General features: G+C 37.1%; 1 protein-coding gene across 4 annotated transcripts in view; it reads right to left on the reverse strand.

The window, feature by feature from the left end:
* Positions 1–2,675: 2,675 nt before the first annotated feature.
* EPRS1 (glutamyl-prolyl-tRNA synthetase 1) overlaps positions 2,676–23,592 on the reverse strand; it is a 34,460-nt gene continuing 13,543 nt past the window's right edge. For 2 of the 4 annotated variants that reach the window (XM_015857169.2, XM_015857168.2), the window contains 22 exons: positions 21,757–21,867; positions 20,269–20,405; positions 19,299–19,506; positions 18,816–18,928; positions 18,061–18,178; positions 17,601–17,978; positions 16,517–16,747; positions 15,618–15,866; positions 14,590–14,820; positions 14,000–14,265; positions 12,550–12,601; positions 11,473–11,682; positions 11,286–11,358; positions 10,558–10,637; positions 10,136–10,237; positions 9,359–9,514; positions 9,046–9,243; positions 8,498–8,671; positions 6,959–7,119; positions 5,964–6,042; positions 3,311–3,375; positions 2,676–3,046 (listed from right to left, as the gene is read on the reverse strand). In XM_015857169.2, the coding sequence (XP_015712655.2) occupies positions 2,896–3,046; positions 3,311–3,375; positions 5,964–6,042; positions 6,959–7,119; positions 8,498–8,671; positions 9,046–9,243; positions 9,359–9,514; positions 10,136–10,237; positions 10,558–10,637; positions 11,286–11,358; positions 11,473–11,682; positions 12,550–12,601; positions 14,000–14,265; positions 14,590–14,820; positions 15,618–15,866; positions 16,517–16,747; positions 17,601–17,978; positions 18,061–18,178; positions 18,816–18,928; positions 19,299–19,506; positions 20,269–20,405; positions 21,757–21,867 (3,543 nt within the window). In that variant the 3' untranslated portion in view covers positions 2,676–2,895. The remainder of the gene's footprint in view (positions 3,047–3,310; positions 3,376–5,963; positions 6,043–6,958; positions 7,120–8,497; positions 8,672–9,045; positions 9,244–9,358; positions 9,515–10,135; positions 10,238–10,557; positions 10,638–11,285; positions 11,359–11,472; positions 11,683–12,549; positions 12,602–13,999; positions 14,266–14,589; positions 14,821–15,617; positions 15,867–16,516; positions 16,748–17,600; positions 17,979–18,060; positions 18,179–18,815; positions 18,929–19,298; positions 19,507–20,268; positions 20,406–21,756; positions 21,868–23,592) is intronic. The other 2 variants (XM_015857171.3, XM_015857170.3) reach the window with 1 other exon arrangement.

The following is a 23,592-nucleotide window of genomic DNA, read 5'->3' on the forward strand; positions in this document are numbered from 1 at the left end:
TCTTGTCAATCACTGAGGTGAGCGCTGAGCTCGAGTGTAACACTGCTGGTTTTGCACACTCCCAAATCCCAGTGGTTAAGGAAATCTGGACACTAAAAGCACATCAGGCAGTATAGATAAGAACAAGTGCCTTCCTTGAAAAGTTTATGATCCAGTTTTGGTTTGTTAAGTCCATCTGTGTAGATACATGAACACAGTTACAAGATAAAACGGAAGGAAATGGCATGCGGTACCTCCGTAGACAGATAAGATAATAACGTTGATAACCTGAGCTGACCAATTGTCCTTGCTGGCCTCAGACTTCCCAAGGTGAATTAACTCAAGGTAAAAAACTCAAATGCTCATCTCCACTTTTCTCATAGGGATTCAACAGCCAAAATATTTACGTTTAAAGTTCAGGCTGCTGTGCTAGAAGCAGTGCCTGCCAACAGATGTAATTTTTAACATTGGGCCATTTGTCTACCTGAATACTGCAGCCACAGCTCTTGTTCTCAGAACACCAGTAATCCCCTTAGAGGGAATCAGTATAATAGATGACAACGCAGAAACCTGCACACGTTGTTTTTCTTCATCCTTTCCCATTTTTGCTACTATTTTATTTCCAGCTATTTCCTTCCTGAAGGAAAGTGATCTCAGCAGAATCATTTTATCATCTTAACTGCACAGCATGAAAAGAGAGATTTCTTTTTCAACAGTTATTCTCCTTCCATTGGGAATAGCTCAGGTTTGACTATAAGGGCTCTCAGAAGTCCCACCTTATAGGAGGTTTCAATTACCAAAACACGTAAGTGCTCAAGTATTCTCTTTGCAGCAGAGCTACAACGTTCAAGCGTTCTCAATTTTGTCAGTAGAGAGCAGCACTACTTAAGGCAGTTCCGCTAAATCCCGCCTTTCTATACTACTTAACCCAAACTTTTCAGTGTGCGAGTGTAAGAAATAACACCAAGAGGTCTGCAGTTCTACTATAAGCGCTAAGTAGTATCTGTGCTTGTGGTGGAAGGATACCTGACAGAAGCATCTCCACCCCACATAAATTTGTCTCTCCTTTGTGGAAGACGACCACAGGAAAGACCTACAGATGAGCCATCACATTCCAGACACTTCAAGCCCCACAATGACCAGAAAGAAATGTACTACGGGGGTGGGGAAAGAGCCAAAAAAAAAAAAATCAAACAAACCCACTGCAGGCTGAGCGCAACTCAGTTCTGAGAACAGCGCTGTCAACATGTTTACTCATGGCTGTGATCAAATCAACTTGGTTGAAGGTTGGCTGTTTGTTCAGACTGATAAGGTTGCGGTGTTAAAGATTGAGTTTAAGTTTTGCCTTTTCTTTGTTCTGTACTATTGTAAGCTTACATAATCTCATTTTTAAGATACTGATGTTGTGAAGCGTTTCAATGGGAGCTGAAATTGCTCATCTGTTCCTAATGACGTATTCTTTTTCTGTAAAGAAAATAGTCATCATAAAACCTTGGCGCACTCCCTGAACTTACACATGAGGACATCAAAATTGTGCACTGCTGCTTCTCCTCTCTGAGCACTCAACACGAGCACATAGCAGGAGGTGACACCTCTTGAGGCACGCAACATTAGTTTGGGAGAACGACATTCGTCCTCATGTTCACATGGAACATCCCATGTTCCCGATTGTGCCCATTGCCCCTTATCCAACAGGGCACCAATGAAAAGTGCCCAGTCCCAACCACAATGTTTTGACTAGAAAGGTTAATCACATGAATCTACACAAGAGCAAACAGCTGAGAATAGGACTGTAAGTCTCTATGCTTATTGACAAAAAAACTGTGGTTTGGAAACAGGGATAGCAGGGAGTCACGTAGTGCATACAGTTCCAGGAAATTAGGGGAGAATCTTGCTGCTTCTTTTTTTTTAAATAGGCAAATTTTCCCTTCAAGTCAAGGGGTTTAGGGAGACAGCCTTCAAATTTACCAGAAAGCAATGAACAAGTTAAACATGTGCCATGCAAATGTTACCATTCTCTGCATTGCCAAGACCTTTTTTTTTTAGCCAATCCTATACTATATCCCCCCCCTCCACCCAAATCATTTCATACCTCTGCAACATGTAGCCTTCTCTGCTAAAGCAACACATAGTAAGGGAAGAAGAAAAAGGAGTTTAAGAAGCTTGTAAGTAACAGAACCACAGTCTAAAATCTTCAGCACTGAAAATACTTTTTCAGACTGCCTATACACTTACTCACCACAGTATCAGTGTGAGACAGCTATAAATGCCAGGTTATAAGATAAGAGAAACAGACCTTCGCAAAGTCATTCACCTACATCTCGCTAACAACGTGGCATTTAATTAAAGACAGGCTTTCAAATGCGTTTCAACAATGGGATGAATATATTCCTTTAAACACCTGGCTCAAAAGGGAGTTTTCAGAAAGAGCAGAATTCATCTCGCCTAAAAGTTAACAGTGAGTCTGAACTGAGGACTGAAAAATTTACAAGCTCTGAATGCAAAATTAAAAGCAGATGTCTTAGATAAGAAGTTTGTGTAGGAACTGTACTGAAGTGTTAATGATGTTCTCTCCACTCTTAGGCACGTTCTCATAGAGTACAAGAAAACACGTGTACTAAAAATGAAATAAAAGACATGAGCAAGGCGTATTCTGGTCCCCTCCACTCAGCAACGCAGAAACAAACAAAAGCACATTACAGCTCATAGTACATGTTTATTATTAGAGGTGTTTACAGAAAAGTCTGCGAAGTACTGCTAGTCTAAGACTGACATTGGGGGTGTTTATGGTTTATGGCTTTGGTTGTTTTGAATTATCTAAAAAGTCGCAAAACTGATTACATTTGGGGCCTATTTCAGTCTTATTAAAAAAAAGTTCAATTCACAGATAAAGGAGAAGGTGCTTCCGTTAGCAGTTTAGTAACTACGACCAAAGAGGGTGTAAAACTTGGCAGGGTTCTTGCCGCAGACACATTTTGCCCCGCTCTGTAGTTCACGGAGAGGCTTGAAAGGTATGCAAAGACTTTTTGCTCCCATGGAGGGGGCACCAGGCTCAAGATCTTGATCTCTGAAACAGAAATATATGCGTAAATAAGAACACTTGTCAGAAAACAAAGATGCAAAGAGTACCATGCATAAAATCTCAGATGCACACTAACTGCTCTGAAAGTGCCAAAACTGAAGGACCAAGTATGCTGAATTGTGCAGGACAGCAAGGGTCAAGGGTGAAGACTACATTTCCATCATACCAACAGGTATCCTACATACTGTTTTACATTCAAACATTTTTATTTTGAATCCAGTAGATGCTGGATGTTCATTTCTATTTTACCTGGCAGTGGTCTTCTTGATCCAATCCTCACACTCAATTTCCCCACAAAAAGGGATTTGTACGATCTGAAAATGAAAGAAAGGAGTGAGTGGGGAAAAAATATCAGTTATGGATCTATAAAAGGACTCCTCCTTGCCACTGGAACAATCTTAAGATCTCACACGTACTCAAAGTAGGAACATTTCTGATTGCTACAATTAAATTTTAATAGCCCTTTCTCAATAGAGAAATACATAAGCATAGTCATCCTTCCACTGAGCAGCGTGAAGAAATCCACAAAAACACGACAGAGAATTTAAATCAAGGCAGGGTGCTAAGCTGTTTTTCTTCCTTTAAAGGCGACAGATCTTCCACCTGTGGAAAGCACCAATATTGCCTTCTCCTGGAAATACCCCGTTTTTCAGGCAAAGTTTAAACTTTTCAAACTACAGAATAAACATGTGGTTACATAGCGCAAGACAGCGCCTTTACAAAACCATGACACAGTTTATTCCCAATACTGTGATTTTCATATTTTCTGAGTAAGACAGATGCGTATTTAAAGATAAAACTGAACTGTCAAGAGTACATTTTTCGTGTAGAAAAAAAGCGGTGCATAAATTCCAGTTGGTTTCAATGTTAGATAGATGAAGAAAACTGAGAAAGTAGATGTGAAATCGCATACACTCAATGCACTCAGTATACTACCCTCGGCGAGCATAACAAATCTCTTTCAAGATCTGGACTTCAATCTTACAGACGTTTTAGGTTTATAGTGGATTTGCAGTGGGAATTAAGTTGACTACTAAAAATTAAGAGTACTGGTAAGAAAAGACACCCCCTTTACCCACCTGAGCACTCATGTAATGATAATAGCTGAAGGCAACAGAGCTACTGAATTCTTACTGCAGTCATTTTCACTCTATCAACACTGTGAATAAGGTTCACTGATCACAGAATTATAGAAGGGACCTCAAGGATCATGAAGCTCCAGCTCCACAGCCATAGGCAGGGCCACCAAACTCCACATTTAATAACAGACCATGCTGCCCTAACCTGGCCTTGAATACCTCCAGGGACAGCGCATCCACAACCTCTCCTGTGCTAGCACCTCACCACTCTCCTAGTAAAGAACTATGCTTGAAATGAACTGCATGGAGCTTAAAAGAACACAGCTCATCTTTTTGAAGTGCTAACAGATTACGCATTTCAGTTACAGTCAGGGGAAGGAGTAAGAGGAATAAAGCAGGAGTAGTTCAGCTTACAGATTTTCTTCTTAAACCACAGCCGGTACTAGTGGTATAATTTAAAGAAACCACAGAATACATGTGCCATAAGATACGGTACATAAAACATCTATAGGTAGACAGTCATAAAACTGCATAACTCAAGTTTTCTCCATTTAGATATGGTGATTAGAATAAATTTCTTGAACCTAAGTACTAAATCATGTATCTTCAATTCGGAGTTTATTTGTTATTTATTTCCAAGTTTCACTATATATTAAACTATATTTAAACTATATTGGACAAAGAGCGCAATTCCTCCTCTAGAATCTGGCTGTACATGAAACTCAGTGCTGCCCACTGAGGAGCACACACTTTACAGCATCATTTGAGATTACCTGCAGTAGGTGAGGGAGAAAGGGGTGTACTTACTTCTATTTAGTTCTTAGAGGAAAATTAGACAACATTACTATTATCTATGCATTAAAAACGTCTAAATAAAACCAAACCAACCCTTTATCCTCAACTCAATAAGCATAGTAAAATCAGCCCCTCCTCTGAAATTCACAATCATTCCTTCTAAACTTGTTATAAATTGGATTCAAGTGCAATAAAAGAAGCAATAAAAGAGTGTGATGGATTGTCAAGGCTAAGATTAATTTATAAAGGGATATCAGAAAGCGACTGAAGTAACTGGGTTTATGACATGCTAGTATTTTCCATTAGAAATTCTGAAATTTTCAGACTAGATCTACTTGGTTCACTGTAGAGAACGCTCCATAAAATACACAGCCCTAATGATTCATTCTGAGGCTTCTACTATTATAATACAAGGGCTGCTCAGAAAGTACTGCCTCCTATTTTACATATCATTCCAAGGTGAGCACTGACTCCCAGGCAATTCTAAATGAACCCAGTGGCTTCTACCTGGATCATAAAGGCAAATCTTTGACAAAAGTAGCGTGTACTTTAGACTCTTAATCTAGACACTTATTACAGGACTTGACAAGTGTTTTTCACTGTTTTTTATTAGCATAGTAACGGTAGCTTATCATAATCTGAATAAAATATTTACATTAATCTCTCTGAACAGCACTTACTAACAAAAAAAGAGCATTTTAAATGCAAATTATCAAACTACAGCAATATAAGTTACCTCAGGACACTATGTCACTTCTTGTATTAGCACTAGAATTTGTAATGAATACAGTATTTCAGCAAGAATAAAAACACTAAAAAACTTATCCACAAAATTTGGGAAAGCTCATCTTCCTTTGTGTAACCATAAGGAACACTTCCATCTCCTTGTTCAGGGAGAGTTCCATAAAAACTACAAATATATGTGTGTATGTTTATACGCTTTGAAATTCCAGCTTACAATTATCTGTTAGAGACAGAAAGTAGATGAAGACTTGACCAGGATCTTGGAATGAAGTAATTTTCCTTACCTTTCCTGAATCAAGCTCCTTTTGAAAGTCTTCCATAGTATCAGCTACCACCATGTGACTTCTTAAGTCTTCAGAAGCCCTAAAAAAAGGAGGTGGGGGAACTCAAGGTAGATTTATACACATAACCTCACCAGCCAACAGAACCAAGTTTTCAGAGATAGTCAAAATAAAAGTTAGAAGAAACTATATATTCATTCCAATTATGTTTTTCTACCAGTTTTGCCACCAAAAAGATAAAATTTTGAATGACTGCTAACGAGCTACACAGGCTGCTACATATTTTACTACACTAATTCACAATGTTTTGCACATCAGTTCAATACTGACCAGCTGAAGATAGAAACACATAAATACTACAAACTAGTATTTACAAATATATATATTTTCTTTTCAATTTAGTTAAAAAGCATTCTGCTGTTCCAGTGCTGAATAAGTAAACATATTTTACTCATAAGCAACTTGGATCTCCACAAAAGAAAGTATATTCCAGCAGTAAAACTCAACTGCAATGACTGACATGCAGAAGATTTGGCATATGAAATAACTGCAAACAACAGTTTCAAAAGCATTGCCCATGAGCAAACAATCGTCAATAGAACATATGGCCTTAACACACACTTCTGAAAGCAGATCTTCATCTACCGGTAACCTTTGTGTCTTCCACAATTCCCTACAAAGGGCATATTTCAGGAATAAATCCTGTATATAATCATCCTATTAACTATTTATTAATACAAGAATTCAGTGAAGTTTTGTGTGTGGGTTTTTTGTTTTTTTTTTTTAAGTTCATAACCTTTAGCATTCTCTTTCATGAACTAAAGGAAGCTTTTATTCACTGTGGGTAAGTTTCAGAGGTAGAAAAATGAAATTCCACTAACAGGAAGATGGTCCAAACCCATCTTTCCACACAGTTGAATATATAACTTGAGGAAATGATTCTGACAGGTAAAGTACATCCATGATTAGCACAACCATTTCTATACTTCTCGATTTACCTGTTGTACAGATTAGCATGGATTTCCTCCAAAATCTGCTTCAGTTTATCTTCTGCCTCATGTTCTGAAAAGGTCAGCTTCTGTCCCGTGTCTCTTCTGACAGCTACAAACTGCTGGCTCTTCATGTCTCGTGGTCCCACTTCAAGCCTGACAGGTACACCCTGCATGGAAAAAAAAGCAAGTAAGATATTACAATGAGTACATAAATTCTCAAGAAATCACTGAAGAGTCTACCAAGTCTCATATGTTTTTCTCTACATCCAGCTAATGTGGATTGTAAGCTATATGCAGAGAGTTCATAAGAAAGCAAGTCGAGGTGCATGCAGTTTTATTCTTCCTATAAGAAACCTCATCAGTAAGCTGAAAGTTAAAAATATCATACAGACATTTAGCCAAGCTTTCTACTAACTTCGTGCTCAGAAATCTCTTCAACTTCACAGCTTTCAAATGACTCCCCATACCTTAAAGTCTTTATGCTAACAAGTATGAATAATGGAGTGAAATCCATCTGAAGGAAGATTTCTCTATTCCTCCTGCAAAGCTACAGGAAAAGCTGTTCAAAAAAAGCTGTGCAAAAGCTGTTTCATCGATTTTATAAAAAGCATCAACTTTGCATCCTGCTGCACCTCTCCTCAGTAAACCTGATTTTTGTTTTCTTTTATTCTTAAAAAGCCTCCTAACATGGACTCTTGGTATTACAGCTCCACTTTAAAAAACATTTGAGGTTACACAAAGGAACCTGAACACAACAAGAACTTTTGACAACTCAGGGTGTTTCTATCATTTTACACTGAAAATTAACATATTCCAACTAATTGCAAATTCCAGAGATGACATCACTCAACATGTTGCCCATTTCTAATTAGCATTGTTTCATTCAGTTCTGTTATTTTTATTTTTCAAAAGTCTATTGCTGCTGGTGAAACAAACAACTAACATGAAGGGCAACATAAGCATTTCGAATCAACAAAATCACTCCTTTTTTTGTTACAGCTGTGCAGGTTTACCTTCTCTGTTCCACTGTGTGCAAACGTACTGTTGTGACCCAGGAATTACTTAATACAGATTTTTAAACATGCAGTTGATTTTCTAGGTATATAAGGTAGGTACAGAGTCTGCTAATAACGTGCGTATCCTAGCAAACTGATGTCTCAGAAAGCACCTCTTCTTCATTTATCAATAAGAATACCCATATTACAAAATAGCTAATGTTGGAGAAGACCTTAAAGGTCATCTAGTTCCAACCCCACTGCTGTGGGCAGGGCTGCCATCCACCAAATCCCATCCAACCTGGCCTTGAAAACCTTCAGGGATGTAACATTCAGAACTTATCTGGGTAGCTGTGCCAGCACCTCACCACCCTCTGAGTAAATAATTTCAGCCCAGGATACCATTGGCCTTCTGAGCTGCAGGAGCTTGATACAGAAAATGCCACTGTCTGTCAGCCTTCATTTAGTAAAAGCATTTACTTTCAGAATAGAAGGCACACATATGTGTGACCTATATGAGCTTTGAAATACCCTCTAGGAAAAAGCATACCTTAAGTTCCCAATGATTGAACTTCCAGCCAGGTGAATAGTTGTCTCTTAAATCAGCTCGTACACGGACATTAGCACTAAGCAGCCTTTTACGATACTCATTACATTTCTTCAATAAAGCCTCTTTGTCCTCTTCAGAAAGGGTATTTGTGATACCACAGGGAATAATTACAACCTGCAATGCAATGAGACAGGTATTTCACATTCTGCACTAACTAGGAGCTAACTTTTTTTATAAGGTTGAACAAATATATTGGCCCCGTAATCTCTTTCATGATCTCAGAAGTAAGGAATACATGTCCCTGTTCATCCAAATGATACAATTATTTTCAACTGATGGACTATTAAAGGGAGCTTTTTCATCACAAATGCCCTAAGAAAGCGTATTAACTTCATACAGAATATTCTATAAATTAGACAGCTCCCATCCTATGTTAAAATATTTTCAGTTCCCAATATGAAAACCTCATTACAAGACAGGAAATGAAAGAAAAAAAAAACCCACAAAAAACAGTAGTTAAAGGCATATTGTGAACAATTTCTACACACCTGAACACAAGCTACTCGAGGTGGGAGTACCAATCCCATGTTATCTCCGTGAATCATTGTCATTACACCAATTGTTCGAGTTGTAATGCCCCAGGAATTCTGGTACGCATACTGCTTTTCTCCTGGTTTCTTGGGATCTTCAAACATGACTTCAAACATCTTTGAGAAATTCTGCCCTAGGTGATGTGAAGTTGCACCCTAAAATAGTTGCGACAAAAAATTCTGCTGGTTAACCTTAAAAAATTTAAAGCTTCCAGCACCCTGCTGTTTCTACTAGAAAATAATTGTTAACAAAAGTCTATTTGAAAAATACCTGGATAGCTCTTCCACTGGCAGATATAAATGCCTCTACAGTTGTTGTATAGTCACCCCCAGCAAATTTCTCCTTTTCTGTCTTTCTTCCTTTCACAACAGGTATTGCGAGGAGATCTTCATACACTTGAGCATAAAGATCAAGTATCTGCATCACCTACAACAAACAAACTGCTTTAGGAATTACTCAGAATTTTGCATTTGCTATATCAAGAAATACTTTTATTCCTAGAATACTGGCAAAAAAAAATAAGACCTAAAACCTCCAAAATCCAATATTTTCCTCAAGATTGTGATTAAACAAACAAACAATTCCTCCATCGCTTTGAATTTTATCTATTCTGTGAATCAAATCACAACTACAAATTGTGAGAGAGAACAAGAAGACTCATGCCAAAAAGCCATTCCAGTGTTTATACTGACGTTTACTCTCCATGTTAAACTCTGAACATCTGCTAAGGATACCTCACGATATTCAATGAAGTCCGTCTTTAGGCATTAACATTTTTAGCAACTAGCAAGTAAACTTCTTCGCTTTTTAAGGAAAATAAGCATCCTATATCACACTCTTTAAACTTTTCATATTGTTTGAAAAGACTAAAGGCCCATAAATAGGCTACACAAGAAAAAACAAAGGTTCTAGCACACGACATTATTCATGAGGGCTCTCAAAGTAAAGGAGACTGATTTTTTCCCCAAGCCCTAGTTAAAAACATTTGTTTGCATTGCTATGGAGTAAGATGACTTTCTGAAAGCAAAAGCACATTTGCTTTATTACCTCCTCTGCAGCTTCCTCATATGTCGCAAATGCTGTGTGACCCTCTTGCCAAAGGAACTCACGAGTGCGAAGGAAAGGCTGAGGATGTTTGAACTCCCAACGCTGGAAACAAAACAAGAAAATGAATTCCAAACTACCCCACTCAAATTACTTATTAAAAATAAACTAAGCTTTGAATTTAAAGCTCAAAAATTCTGAATAAAGCTTAAAAATTCAACTATTTCCAGATTCATACTCACATGATAAATCAACATTAGTAAGTTTCATTAAGAAAAAACAATAAAATCACATAAACCATATTCATACATCCGCCATGAAGTATGTGCTGTGACTAGTATCATCAGGCCATATCCACATGGGATAAATGATCTACAGTGCACTTAAAATGAATCACTTTGGTTAGAAATTACATGCTGACTTACCACAACATTGCACCACTGATTAAGCTTGATAGGAAGATCTCTGTGTGACTGCACCCACTTTGCGTATGCTGGATACATAACTGTGAAAAAAGGAAAGCAGTCTCGGTTCTCTGCGTAATGCAGTCACTTTACACCAAAACTTTTCTACACGTAAACAATGTTCTCTACTATAAGAATCACACTTCTATGCTATGGTTCTTTTTAGGACATATTTGTTTTAACATATATTTTCAGTGAAAGAAGTATTTTCATTTTATACTGTTTTGTAAGAAAATAGCTTGCTTGTTCTCATGAACGATGTGGATCAAAGTACAATCAATCCAAAGCTTAACTATCTAATGACACTGTTTGAGTCACTGGCTAATAGTATGCAAATATATCCACATTCACCAATAAGAATTCATTGATATCAAGATTTCAGGACACTGTACCAGACTTGAGTCACTTAAAAACTCGTCCAGCATTAAGTATCACAATGTTTATATAAATTTAAAGAAAATTTTAGTAAAATCTAGTTTCCCAACTGTAGTCAAAGAACATTGAAAGGAACTAGTACTGTCTGCGATGATTGCTGTAAGTGGCAGCAGAATTTAGGACTTATGTTTAAGATTTAAGGAAAACATTCCTTAAAGACGAATTTCCATGTTCCAGAAAGGACTCTCATTTATAACCTTTATTGTACCTATAACTGTTTCCTTTACAGTTGAACTGCATGAGAAGAAGTTTACCTGTTTCACTTGTGGGACGTACAGCAATCGGTTCAGCGAGATCTGTTTTCCCAGATCTTGTGACCCAAGCAACCTAAAGGAAAATTAGATAAATAAAAGAGAACAAAACAAGTTTGAAGAAAATCTGCTTTCGTGCCCAGCTGTGGACTAATGGGTTGGGTTTTCTTATTTAAGTTTTGAAGAATACCTCAGGGGCAAAATCAGCAATATGACTCTTCTCTTTCTCTAGAGCAGCCTGGGACACGAACATGGGGAAGTAGCAGTTTTCCACGCCAAGCTTCTTGATCTCAGCATCAAAGAAGTTCTTGATAGCTTCCCAAATGGCGTAAGCCCATGGACGAAGAACGTAACAGCCACTCACATCATAGTATTCAATCATCTCTGCTTTTGTGATCACCTTTCAAAACAATTAGAAACTGACGTTTCAATCTCATACCGAAAGAATATTCAACAATTGAAGTCTATGGCATGCAATTCAAGAAAAGTCTCCTATTTAAAAGTATCTGTGCTCAAAATTTAGCAAAGTTAGTCACAGAGAGAATTTTTGTTACCTGTGGGAAAAGTTCACCCAGGTACATTAAGTTAAATAACAAATCTGAATAACAAACTCAGAAACTGAATTTCATGAATCTAAGCAAGAGACAGGAACCAAACTTCCAAGAACCAAATAACTGTGCTTCTGTAAAAACCTTCTTGAGCTCACTTCAAAAAGCATCTTTTACTCCTTTGCGTATATGCAAAGATTGAAGTAGCAGGAGTAAGAGATAACATACAGCACTGCCATCTATTTACAATCTTTCCTAAATAGGGTAACCAAAACAAGTAATCACTGTTCTGGTTGCTTTGTACCTTGTGAGCCAGCAAACTCCTTCATTACCAGCAGATGATAATTTTTGTTACACAACACCTTGACATGAAACAAGACTTCAATGCCTGTTACATTCCTATCATTTCACTGAAGTTTTGTGTGGTAGAGCACACACACAAAACATGGAAACACATATAAATACAGTGGGAAGCATGAAATGGCACCAGATTGGTGCTTTTGTTGTTTGTTTTATTCCCCAAGAACAGCTATCTTGATTTATTCAGCTCTTCAATCTATGCACTTCTGTTTAAGACAATGACAAGAACACAAGAGTAGGTATCTCGATTTGTATTAGGGAAAAAAAAACCATAATATTTGATAAGATATTAAACCAAAGCAGATCCTGATTTACAAGAGGATGAAATAACTATTTAATTAACGCTAGTGTGTACCTACCTGAGAGAACCAGTCTGCAAGATTTTCTTCTTTTTTAGCTTCCAGACCCAACCTGTGGTATATGAAAACAACCAGATTTGAGACACTGAGACACTCAGCAGTAAAATTTATCTTAATCTTTCTTTTTATAACTGGAAGCAAGGTATGGATCTTAAATGGAATGAAGGGCGGGCGTGGGGGTGGGGGGCATGGGCAGGAAACAGAATGTTTTAATTTCACTTCATAATGCCAACGTTTCCCAATTTTTTTTCTTCCTGACAGTTCAAATATGAATTGTTTAATATGAATTCTTAGCAGTTCCTCACCTGGCAAAACAAGAATATTTTATAAAAACAGATCTATTTCTCTTCCACTGCTTAAACCCTAAGAAATCTCATCAGGGTTACAGCATTAAAGAGCCTCATAATGATGCACTTAAAAAAAACCAAGCACCTTCAATAAGAACATAAAACTAACAAATGCAAGCTATTTTATTCTGGTTTTCTTCACTGTTTGCCAGTTTGAGGTTCTGGGTTGGTTTTTTTTTGTTTTGTTTTTGTATTTTTTAATCTCTTACCCAACCTGTGGCTACAGTTTCAAGAAAAAGAAGCAACCTGAATTATTCAGTTAAACACATCAGTCACCCTAAGATAGAAAACATTCTACAATCAAAACAGAGATAACCAGTCAATCTCCAAAATCCTAACAAAGGCCAAACTCTGTCAGTTTTTAACCAGGTTCAAATAATAATAGATAAAAGCACAGTCTGCATATCTTTAGGATATGCAAAAAAAAACAGAGAAAGTTAAGGGTAAAAGATACATTCCTCCAGCATAATTTCTATTAAAAATAACCACAACTCTAGTTCTAATACTGGAGATTTTGAACCCTAAACTACAAATCTGAGACAGGAAACTATTAGTGTTGCTGTGAAAAAACCTCCAAATTTTCATCATGGGAGCAGCAGATGGAATGCACTGCAATCATCTCTGGAGAGTTCCACCATTAGCATCCAAACTGCCTTGCTCTGGGTTACATAATTCTCAAGGTACACACAGTAAATACTTTGTAAACTCTGATATAACTTAAAAAAAAAAAAGAGCACATGGCTTTGGTTTGTTTCCCCCTCCACTCCCCCAGGGTTAACAGCGAGAAAGATGCAGCAGCACATTTGCAAAAGCAAATACTGAAACACAGCAAGTTCCTAATGACAGATGAACCACAGTAACAGACTGTGCATATTACCTTGTGCTTTCTACAAGCTAGACAGAGTTCACCTCAGAATGGTATTGAGGTGAAACAGACACTAAGTTAACTTTAGTAACTTGCTTTTGCTTCACGCTGAATATAAACTATTATTTTGTAATCTTTCATGCTTTCAAGTGAAATGAGAAACTTGCAAAACTCTAAAGCCTGAATGGAGGCAAACAGTGCAGATTTTCAGCAAATAGATTAAGGATCTAATCTTTACCTGGTTTGTTTCTTAGGGCCTTGACCCTCTCCTGGCCCATTTGAAGAGAGCTCATTACCACTCTGTCCTTGCAAAGGCTCTTTCTGTGGTCTGTCATTTTGTTTTTGTTGCTTACACTGCTTTTCTGACTTGTTCTCTTTCTCTTTCTTCTTTTTGTCTTTGTCATCAGCACTACTAGCGGAAGCAGGTTTATAATCAACTCCTGCAACAGACTTGTACTGAGCCTTTAGCTGAAGAAGCTCTTTAACAGCTGCATCTATCTTTTCCTTGAAGAACAAAAAAAAAAAAAAAAAAAAGAGTTACACAGAAATCACAGGAATAAAATAGCTCCATCAGAAAACAAAATGCATCAATGACATGACATTATTATAGGCTTCCACACAGTGTTTGAAAACAACCTCAGCAGAAGTAAATACTTAAATGTTTTAACATACTAAGGATCACGTCCGACAGGAACAATTTTAAAAGTGCATTTCAGATATAGGCAGCATTTGAATTCTGATAATCACACGAAGTTTTAGATTTAAATTTGAAATTCTCAGATTTAAATACACACACTGCATTTTGTATTACAGTACTCTATTTTTTACCTTCTCTGCTTTTTCTGCTTTCAATTTCCTAACTTCATCTCCCTGAAGAGCTACTTTGTTAAACAGTGCTTTAGCTTCAGCTGTGTCAGGACCACTTGCTACTGCATTTGATGCTTGGGGCAAAGAACCCTGAGCTACTGGTGGATGTCCAGGCTTGTAGTCCTGTCCAGTCTTTTCCTTATAGTCAGCTTTTAGAGAAAGGAGGAGTTTTACTGCTTCATCTATTTCACCCTGTGTGAAGGATAAAAAGCAAGACGAGAATTAAACATGGAATTGACAAGGAGCATTGATTTCTAGGCTAAGAAAATAAAATATCCACCTAGCAATAAAATAAGTGCTTTGCAGTTAAGGAAGGACTCAACAGCCCTCCTCTAAGCAACAGAAGTGTTTGTTTGAGTGTTATCTCACTGTACCAGAATGTTTCTCCTACCCCACCCAGCCAACTACAACCTGTTAATAAGTGCAGCAGAATCTACAATGTTCAAACCATTTCAGAAAAGTATGTTAAAAAAACACAACAAAATCACACACAAAAAAACCACCCCAATTTTACAATGTAGAAATATAAAGGGGGGGAGGGCGGGTGAAGGGGAACAGAAACAATTCACATAAACAGTCTGTCTCTTGTTCTTTTCCACGGCTATAACTGAATTTGTCAAGTTCCAATAGCAAGAAAAGCCTTGCTATTGTTGCACTACACTAAATACTTTTATCTTCACATTTTAAAAATGCATCAAGGGTAAGTAAAATGTATTAAAAAATCCTGCAGAATAGACATCTATCATGCTTGTGTCAATTCATTCAGAAGTCAGAGTTTAGTTTGACTTTATATATCAGTAGAATTTAGAATGTATGCCTCAGAGTCAGGAAAGCATCCAGCAACAGAATGAACCTGTGGGGCATTACCAGACCACACAAGTTTGATGGCTAAGGCCTGACCAGGACATGAGGTGCTTTGTACTTGGTGAAAGACTTCCCCCTAGTGGCAAAATTTGTTAGGAATTGCAATTGATTATTCACTATGGTACCTTGGAAGCTTTCTCTGCCTTGAGTCTTCGCACCACTTCTCCTTGTTCAGCTACATTATCATAAAGTGCTTTGGCATCCACTGAGCTAGATGGTCCCAAGTTATTGCAGCATACAGAAGATGGAAGTGTAGCAGAAGTCGCACAAGAAGGAGCTGTAGGTGGGTTTCCAGGCTTGTACTCTTGACCCGTCTTTTGTTTATATTCCGCTTTCAGATTTAAAAGAACCTTCACAGCTTCATCTACTTGTTCCTGAAGCAAAAAAAATGAGAAAATAGCAGTTGCAGATAAAGACAGAAGCAACACAGATGCAACACATAGCTAAAGTAACATAACCCTTACTAACACGCAAACATAGTTGTTGAAATAAAAACTCTAGAGCTAACATGCTAGCAGCTGTGCCATTACTGAGCTCTGTTGTTCTGGCTAGAAAGAACACCTATGCACATTAAAGGACCTAATCAGGCAGTATACATAAGGGCTGATTTCTGAGCCATGCAAGTTCTCCATTTAAGCAGCTTAGTTCCATGCAGTTTTAGCAGTCCACACATAGGACAATGCGAGTAAACACTCATACCTTTAATGAAAAATGGTTTCCACATGACTACCAAACTACAATCAAATTTATTACTGTCACTCTAGATTTCAAGTTACTGCACATGTTCTGCTTTGCTTGCTTTTATTATTAAAAAAAATAATAATAATTGTTTGCTTCTTTTTCATGCTCACTATCACAGAACCTGAAGTCATCCATACCAGCTTAGGAGAAATCAGAAAAGCACTTTATGGGAACTGAAATTACTTGCTTAGATTTTGTTCCCCAGATTTCACAAAACTTGCAGTTAGGCTTTAGTCTCAATTGAAAATACCATTCCATTCAGAAATATTAACTGCTATTACACCTTTGAAGCTTTCTCTGCTTTGAGTTTGCGGACCACTTCGCCTTGTTCAGCTACTTTGCTGTATAGAGATTTGCTGTCTACTGGACATGAGGGTGGAAGAGTAGAAACAGGAGAAGACTGAGCAGGGACAGAGACTACAGGTGGGCTTCCAGGTTTGTACTCCTGCCCTGTCTGTTGTTTATATTCTGCCTTTAAGGATAAAAGGACTTCCACAGCAGCACCTATCTGATCCTGTAAAAGAAAGGAAAAGGCAGAAAAAGGGAGAAACAAAGATGCAGAAATATGAGACTCTGACGTACAAGTCACATGTTTTATGAGAAGACCTGACGTTTGTGCACACCATTCCATTTTCTTAATTATTCAGTAGAGCTTTTCAGAGTGGCTTAGTATGTTTCAACTATAACAAAGCATCTGCAACAAGGGATATACAAGTCTAACAATCCTGCGTAAAACTGCAACAATAAACCAGTTTAGATCTTGCCATTTAGTTTTATGGTGCCATCAAGATGTTACTACAAACAGTATTTGATTACTAGGCACAAAGTGCATTATTTCACAGGTTTTCTCGCTCTACATTAGAAAGAATGGAAAGAATACGGCTATTAATAGCTATGTTTCCTATACTCAGTCCATGCCAGGAAGGTGTCTAGTTTACACCTGTTGTACTTGGATCTTTTTTACTCTTTTTTGTTAAAATGTTCTAAATAAGAAGTCAATCCTGTGAAGTCGGTAATTCAATCTTATTTAGTAAAACCAGTAAGTAAATATTGTGGGGCATTTTTACCCTAAGGACCAGATAGAGGTACCTCGTCAACTCATGCTGTGTGGCGAGCATTTCTGTCCACATTTTAGCAATAAAAAACATGGGAACTTACCTGCAACTTTACAAACATTAACAAAGAGGTTGTCTTACACATCTAGCTAAAACATAAGCACTGAAAAACACAACTCTTGCCAGAACACAGCACAGGCTAAATTACCACAGTATGAAAATACTACATCAGAAGAACCCATTCACCTACACAGGCAGAGGACAATGAGGTATGCAAAACCAAACAAGCAAAAAAGTAGTTTAGCCAGCCACCTTAGGTGCTTTCTCAGCTTTCAGTCTTCGGACCACTTCTCCTTGCTCTGCTACTTTATCATAAAGAGCTTTGCTGTCCAGGGTACCAGAGTTCTCATGCTTTGAAGATGCATGCTGTTTAGTTACAGCTGCCGGAGGATTTCCAGGCTTATATTCCAGGCCCGTCTTCTCCTTGTATTCTGCTTTCAAGGCCAGCAACTGTTTCACAGCTTTATCAATATCTTCCTTTGCTGCCTTCTTAGCTTTCAAATCACGAACAATATCACCCTGTGCAGCCACCCTGTTGTACATAACCAGGTGGTCTTCTGAGGCAGTACAGGTTGTAGTAGAGGTATCACCAGCAAGTGGAACAGATTTTCCTTTTACAGCTGAACTAGCCTTAAAAAGAAAAAAAATACATATTTGGCAGGCTGATCCTGTACATTAATACATTCTGCACTTTTCTAAAACAAAAGTTTACCTCTTTCTTTGCAGTTTCAGCTTTGGTCTTCTCCTTAGACCCAGATGTTGGCATTTCCTTAGTGTGTCCATCAGGGATATAAATCAAAATGCATGGGGCCTCTTTACAGCTATATGGACTGTAAAAGGGTTTATAAAAAATCCAATCCAATCCAACAACAAAAGGAATACAAAATAATAAATATAAAACATTTATTGAAACAAATGTTCTACTCCTCTACAAGCTGCTCTCTCATAACTCCCTATTTACCTTCGTATACAACCGCAGTTATCCAGATTTACATAACTGGGGATCAGCACTGATTCCTGTTAGGAATAGTAAGCTTTCTTTGTAATATTACACAACAGTGTAATTTATATGTTCGGCAGCTTGCTAAAGAACTGCTACAATAAACATTACTGCACACACTACTTACGCAAATGCCTGCTTTATTCTGTAGCATTGCTCCTTCATTTACGTACTGTGAATTGCAACAAGTAAACCTGATCTCATTACTAATTCTAAGCTAGTTAGGGTGCACCAGAAGTGCAACATCCTGCCTTAGACAGATGGGAGAGATACGAACACAAAAAACAAAAGCCGTGTCAGTTCACAGAAATAATGCAAAGGAAAGTAGTTGTAAAGGGGAAAATATTTACAGCATTGGTACAACATTGGTAACATTACCATCACCAAGAGATGTGTGAAAGTTTTAAAACACAACAAGCTAAGTTACATCCTGTGAAGCTCCCTTGGTTCACTCTTAGGTAGCTTACCTCACTGGCTCATATGGTTGATCACAGATAAAGAATCCTCTCCTCTGAAGTTGGATGATGTCTCCTTTTTTTAAATCCTTAAGGCAAGGATCACCTAACATCAGTTCTTCTTGCTGTAAAAGTTAAAAGTAATCAGTGCAAACCTAACAAAGGACAAGAAATGTGTAGTAAGAAACATGGCAGAGCTGTCATAATAGTGCTTTTAAGTGCTGAAATATCAGTTCCAGAAGCAGCAGCAGCACTCAGAAGAAAATGCTATATTATAAGAGTGTGGGTTCCCAAAGGGTAAAAATCAGGTTATGCGTTTACATATGGAAAAAAAAAATCTCAGTTCCAACTCCTTTTATTATGAGAAATTGAATGGAAAATACAAGAATGAGATACACACATGATTTTCTTCTTAAATAAATGAAATTTTATGGTCAAAAAAACAGTCACAAAAGAAGTTAAGTTTTGTAGAATATAAAGAGGAAAACACCTTACCTTGCTATTTCTGTTGATATATTGCTTGAAATCCTCATCTTTGCCTAGAACTGGTTTAGTGATCAAATGTTCATAATTAACACAGACAGTTGGGATGAGCGGTGCACGTGGAGTTTCTGCTAACCAAGTGATCTTAGTGGTTTTTTTGAAGTCTTTATTATCTAAGTTCAACTTGGTATCAATGGATAATATTTTTCCACTTGAATTTCTACAGGAAAAAAAAAAAAATGATTAGAGCAAAGCCAAAAGCATTTGCTCTCATCTGATACTACAGACCATCAATAGACACACTGAAACAACTGTTAAGAGTTCATAAATGAAGTACAGAGAACACAGGAAACAAAGAAGTTAAATCACTTCCATTGGAAGTTTTCCTTTACTTTTGATTTCTTAAATATTAATAGACACTACAGAACATGGGAAAAAATCTCTACCTATTTGTTTTACATTCTGCCTCAGCTCAATTCATTCTGCCAGTATCTCAGGCATCTTCCAGATATTATGGTATTAACAGCCTCCTTCTCTCACCCCTACAGTTTTGCAACTAAAATTGTGACTGTTTCTGGTTTTTTGTTTGTTGGTTGGTTTCTTTTTACCTTGCAAAAGCAGGTAATTGTTGCAAATCAAATCTTTAAAATTCCAAGCATTTTTTGTTTGTTTCTTTTTAGTTGGTTTTGTATGAACAAGTTGCTTCACAGTGGAAACACTGCCACTTATGTGGAGAGCATGGGGTAAAAAGAACATGCAGCAGAAGAACTGATGGCTGATTTCAGACCTGGACCACCTGCACAATACATTTTATATCAAATACCCAGTTTTGCGATATATTTCAAAGAGATTATCTCCACGTATGTGGGTAACCACTAATATTTTACTATTAGAAGTTACCTACTACAAAAAGAAAAGGAAAAAAAAAAATCAATAAAAAATTGAAACTCAAGACTTAATTTCATCTCCCATTATTGCTTACCTGTTTATTTTAGTGATGATAATATTGCCCCAATTTATGAACGTAACCACCTCTCCCTCTGTCAGGGTCTCTGCATCTGCACCCTCTATCAGCACTCTGGAGCCATACCACACAGGTTTCAACCCAACATCAGCATTCTGTGAAAAATGATTTTTATTTCAAAAGAAGAGGCAGAAACAAGCTGACTAAATAGAAAACAATGCCAAAACCCCGCTTTCCTTATGACAGTTATAAAACAGATGAAGCTGTAAGACTCAGAATAACAGCAACAGAAAGCTATGGCATTCCTCTGTAACTGTCCCTCAGGTTTCTGGTTCACAAGTGTTACGTGCATTCCCCTGACAGCACACTCAAAAAACACAACCTGCATCAAAAAAGTCCCATACTACAGAAAGCATATTAATACTTGCTCAAAGTTCCCATATCTTCAAATTCTTGTGTGCACAAACTAAATTTTAGATTGATTTTTCTGCTTGTGATGCAGGTTCCCTTCAAAACAAACTTCAAAGAATCATAGAATTACTCAGGTTGGAAAAGACCTCAAAGATCATCAAGTCCAACTGCAGCCTAACCACAGTACCATAACTCTAACAACTCTCTGCTAAATCATATATCTGAGCAATAATAACTCTCAGCTCTTTTTTACACAGTTAAAACTGAAGCAAATAAGCAGCTTTTTGCAGCTATGTAGGATTTTAAAGACAGTAGTTTTAAAAAGTATTTTACATGCAGGCTTGCATCCAATCAAATTTCTTTTTGACTTAAAGGGTCACAATTCTCACTTGCATCTGCTCAAAACGAGTTTCCTTATTGAAACACCAAACGGAAGAGGGTAAACCAGATCATGACCTCTCAGATACAAGAAACTGTTATGGGAGTATTCAGAGTAACAAATGAAGAAACAAAGTAAAACCTTAAAAACATTTACAAAGATGCTTTCAGAGAAGTTGAAGTGCAACTTAAGTCATAGTCAAAGTAAAACCTTCCTCACTAGTAAAGGGGAGAAAAAAAAATGGTACCAGCAGCACAGGCCCCTTCTTAATAGATACAACTATATTTACTTAGTAATAAGAGTTTTAAATTAGTAAGTTCAGAACTCTTAATGGTAACTACTTGTATCTGAATTTAAAAGTCATATTAAAAAAGATCTAAGTAGTAGAATTAACAGGTCAATATTCCACTTTTCTACCTAAGTCTAATTCATTCTGAACCCCTCATTCTTATGAATAAAACGTGATTACTGTATTGTAACCATAAAGCCTGAAATACACTTTATATTTAAATTTCTTTATGAAAGTTTGTGTCAAACAATAATAAAAGCTGTCAGAATATCCAGAGTATTACTCCAGATCTGACATACATCACTTCCTCTGAAAACTATAAACAGCAAGTTAAAACCAGGACTCTCCTTGCTGACCGCTCTAAGCCAAGGTACTTCCAATCTTACTCATTTGAAACACAAGAATATTAAAGAAGTAAACTGAGAACCTTTGGATGTTTCGCCACTTCCTTCATCTCCTCCTGAGCTTCAGGAACATTCACTGGGACCACAGCATCTTTCAGTAAAGCGGTGTACCGAGGTGCCACTGGATCGATAACCTACAGAAAACAAACAAGGGGAGGGTCATGAATGTATGACATCAACAAAGAAGTAAAATAGTGTAGAAAACAATAATTTTTTAAGAAAAGGATATTAACTGGTATTCTTTATGTTACTGCATTTTTTAAATGTTACTGTGTTAATCTCTTAATGTTACTTTAGCCCAAAGCTACAGAAGTAAGAAAATAATAATTTAATTTTTCCTCTTTATTGAGATACTTAAAGTAAAAGGCAATGCATTGAGTATTTCTGCTGTTAGAAACGGGAAAAATTATGAACTACGGTCTCACAGGGAAGATAGTAAAAAGACCAATTTTTCTACTCATAGATAGTACTAAATCTGGACCACTTTCTTCCTAGGTAGCTGAATTTAAAGCAATCATTTATTGATGCAGTTCCTTTTTTTTCCAGTAGCACAAGACCTGGTCCCATACTCATTTTCCAGATCAGTATTCCAGCAGAATCAGGGACAGACATGGCTACAGAGGAAGCATCAACTTAGTCTGCAATTTAAAAACATCAGCATTAGATACTATAATAAGGCAACACCATAATATTGACTTCATCAGGATTTCTACAACTTGAGTCTGGCAAGAAAAACATACAAACTGTCTTCCTAGATTTTCATCGACTATTTTAAATCTCAGCTAAGACTGTTTTTCACAGTGCTTTTTGTACATGAAAGATTGGTTTGACTGTTCAGCCACTTTATATAATTCAGCTAGAACAGTTGCCTAGGACCAAAAGATTCCCCAGATTAACTAGAAGCTAACACAAAGAAAAACACCTGCTGTTAGTGGCTTCTTTTCCCATAGTTTATTCCTGCTGAAGTGAAAAACTGTGTATAAAAAATATAGGAAAAATGATCTAACATCTACCTATTGACACAAGCAAGCAAGGTAATGAGTACATACTTAAAAGAAGTCACATTTGTAAGTTGACCATAACTAAAGCTAGAATCTTAGGTGTCAGATTTTAACAGAGGATCTGCGTATGCATTTCAAAATATATGTGATTTTATATCATAGTTTTGAAAACTAAAAAACTGAATTTTACAGTGTTTTTACTAGACTCTTTATTTTAGTGATTAAAATCCACAATCCTTCAGACTACAAATGTCAAATATCTTATAAATACACCACTGATTAATATACAAAATGAGTGGCTCAGCTCTCATACTAAGACTTCAAGCTCGGGACTACCCGCGTGCAAACAATTGCTTTTCTTCATCATACAGACTGCAAAGTATCTGAATATACAGATGTAAATATGGTGCTGTCCAAGGAGTCAGATATGTAAGAAATTCAGTCCAAAAGCCAATTAAAAAAAAAATGAGCCCTGACAGTCCTTTGTGGGTTTCCTCTCCACAACCAACCCTTAATTATATCTATGCAGCAACAGAAAGAACCAATTCATAAACCTTTGTGTACGTAGCAAACCAAACACAGAATACGTGAACGAATACAAGACACATGCCAGACAAGCAAAAGCTACTTAAATGAACAGATCTGGGTACTCTCTAAGCAAAATCAAGCAGGAATCCCAATGCAAAATAACAGGTGTTTCCACAATCACACAAAATATGCAGTCAGCATTCTAATAATTCGCCTTATTATAGTGTCCAAGCATCCGCTGCCAAAAAGCAACTAACCATGTCAAGATGCAGTATTCCTTATCTGACATTCAGTTAGAAACATCAGCAGTGCTGGCTTTATCTACACAGG

The sequence above is a fragment of the Coturnix japonica genome, chromosome 3 (genome assembly GCF_054131305.1).
Source record: "Coturnix japonica strain WE chromosome 3, WE-NBRP24, whole genome shotgun sequence".
NCBI classification, from domain to species: Eukaryota; Metazoa; Chordata; class Aves; order Galliformes; family Phasianidae; genus Coturnix; species Coturnix japonica.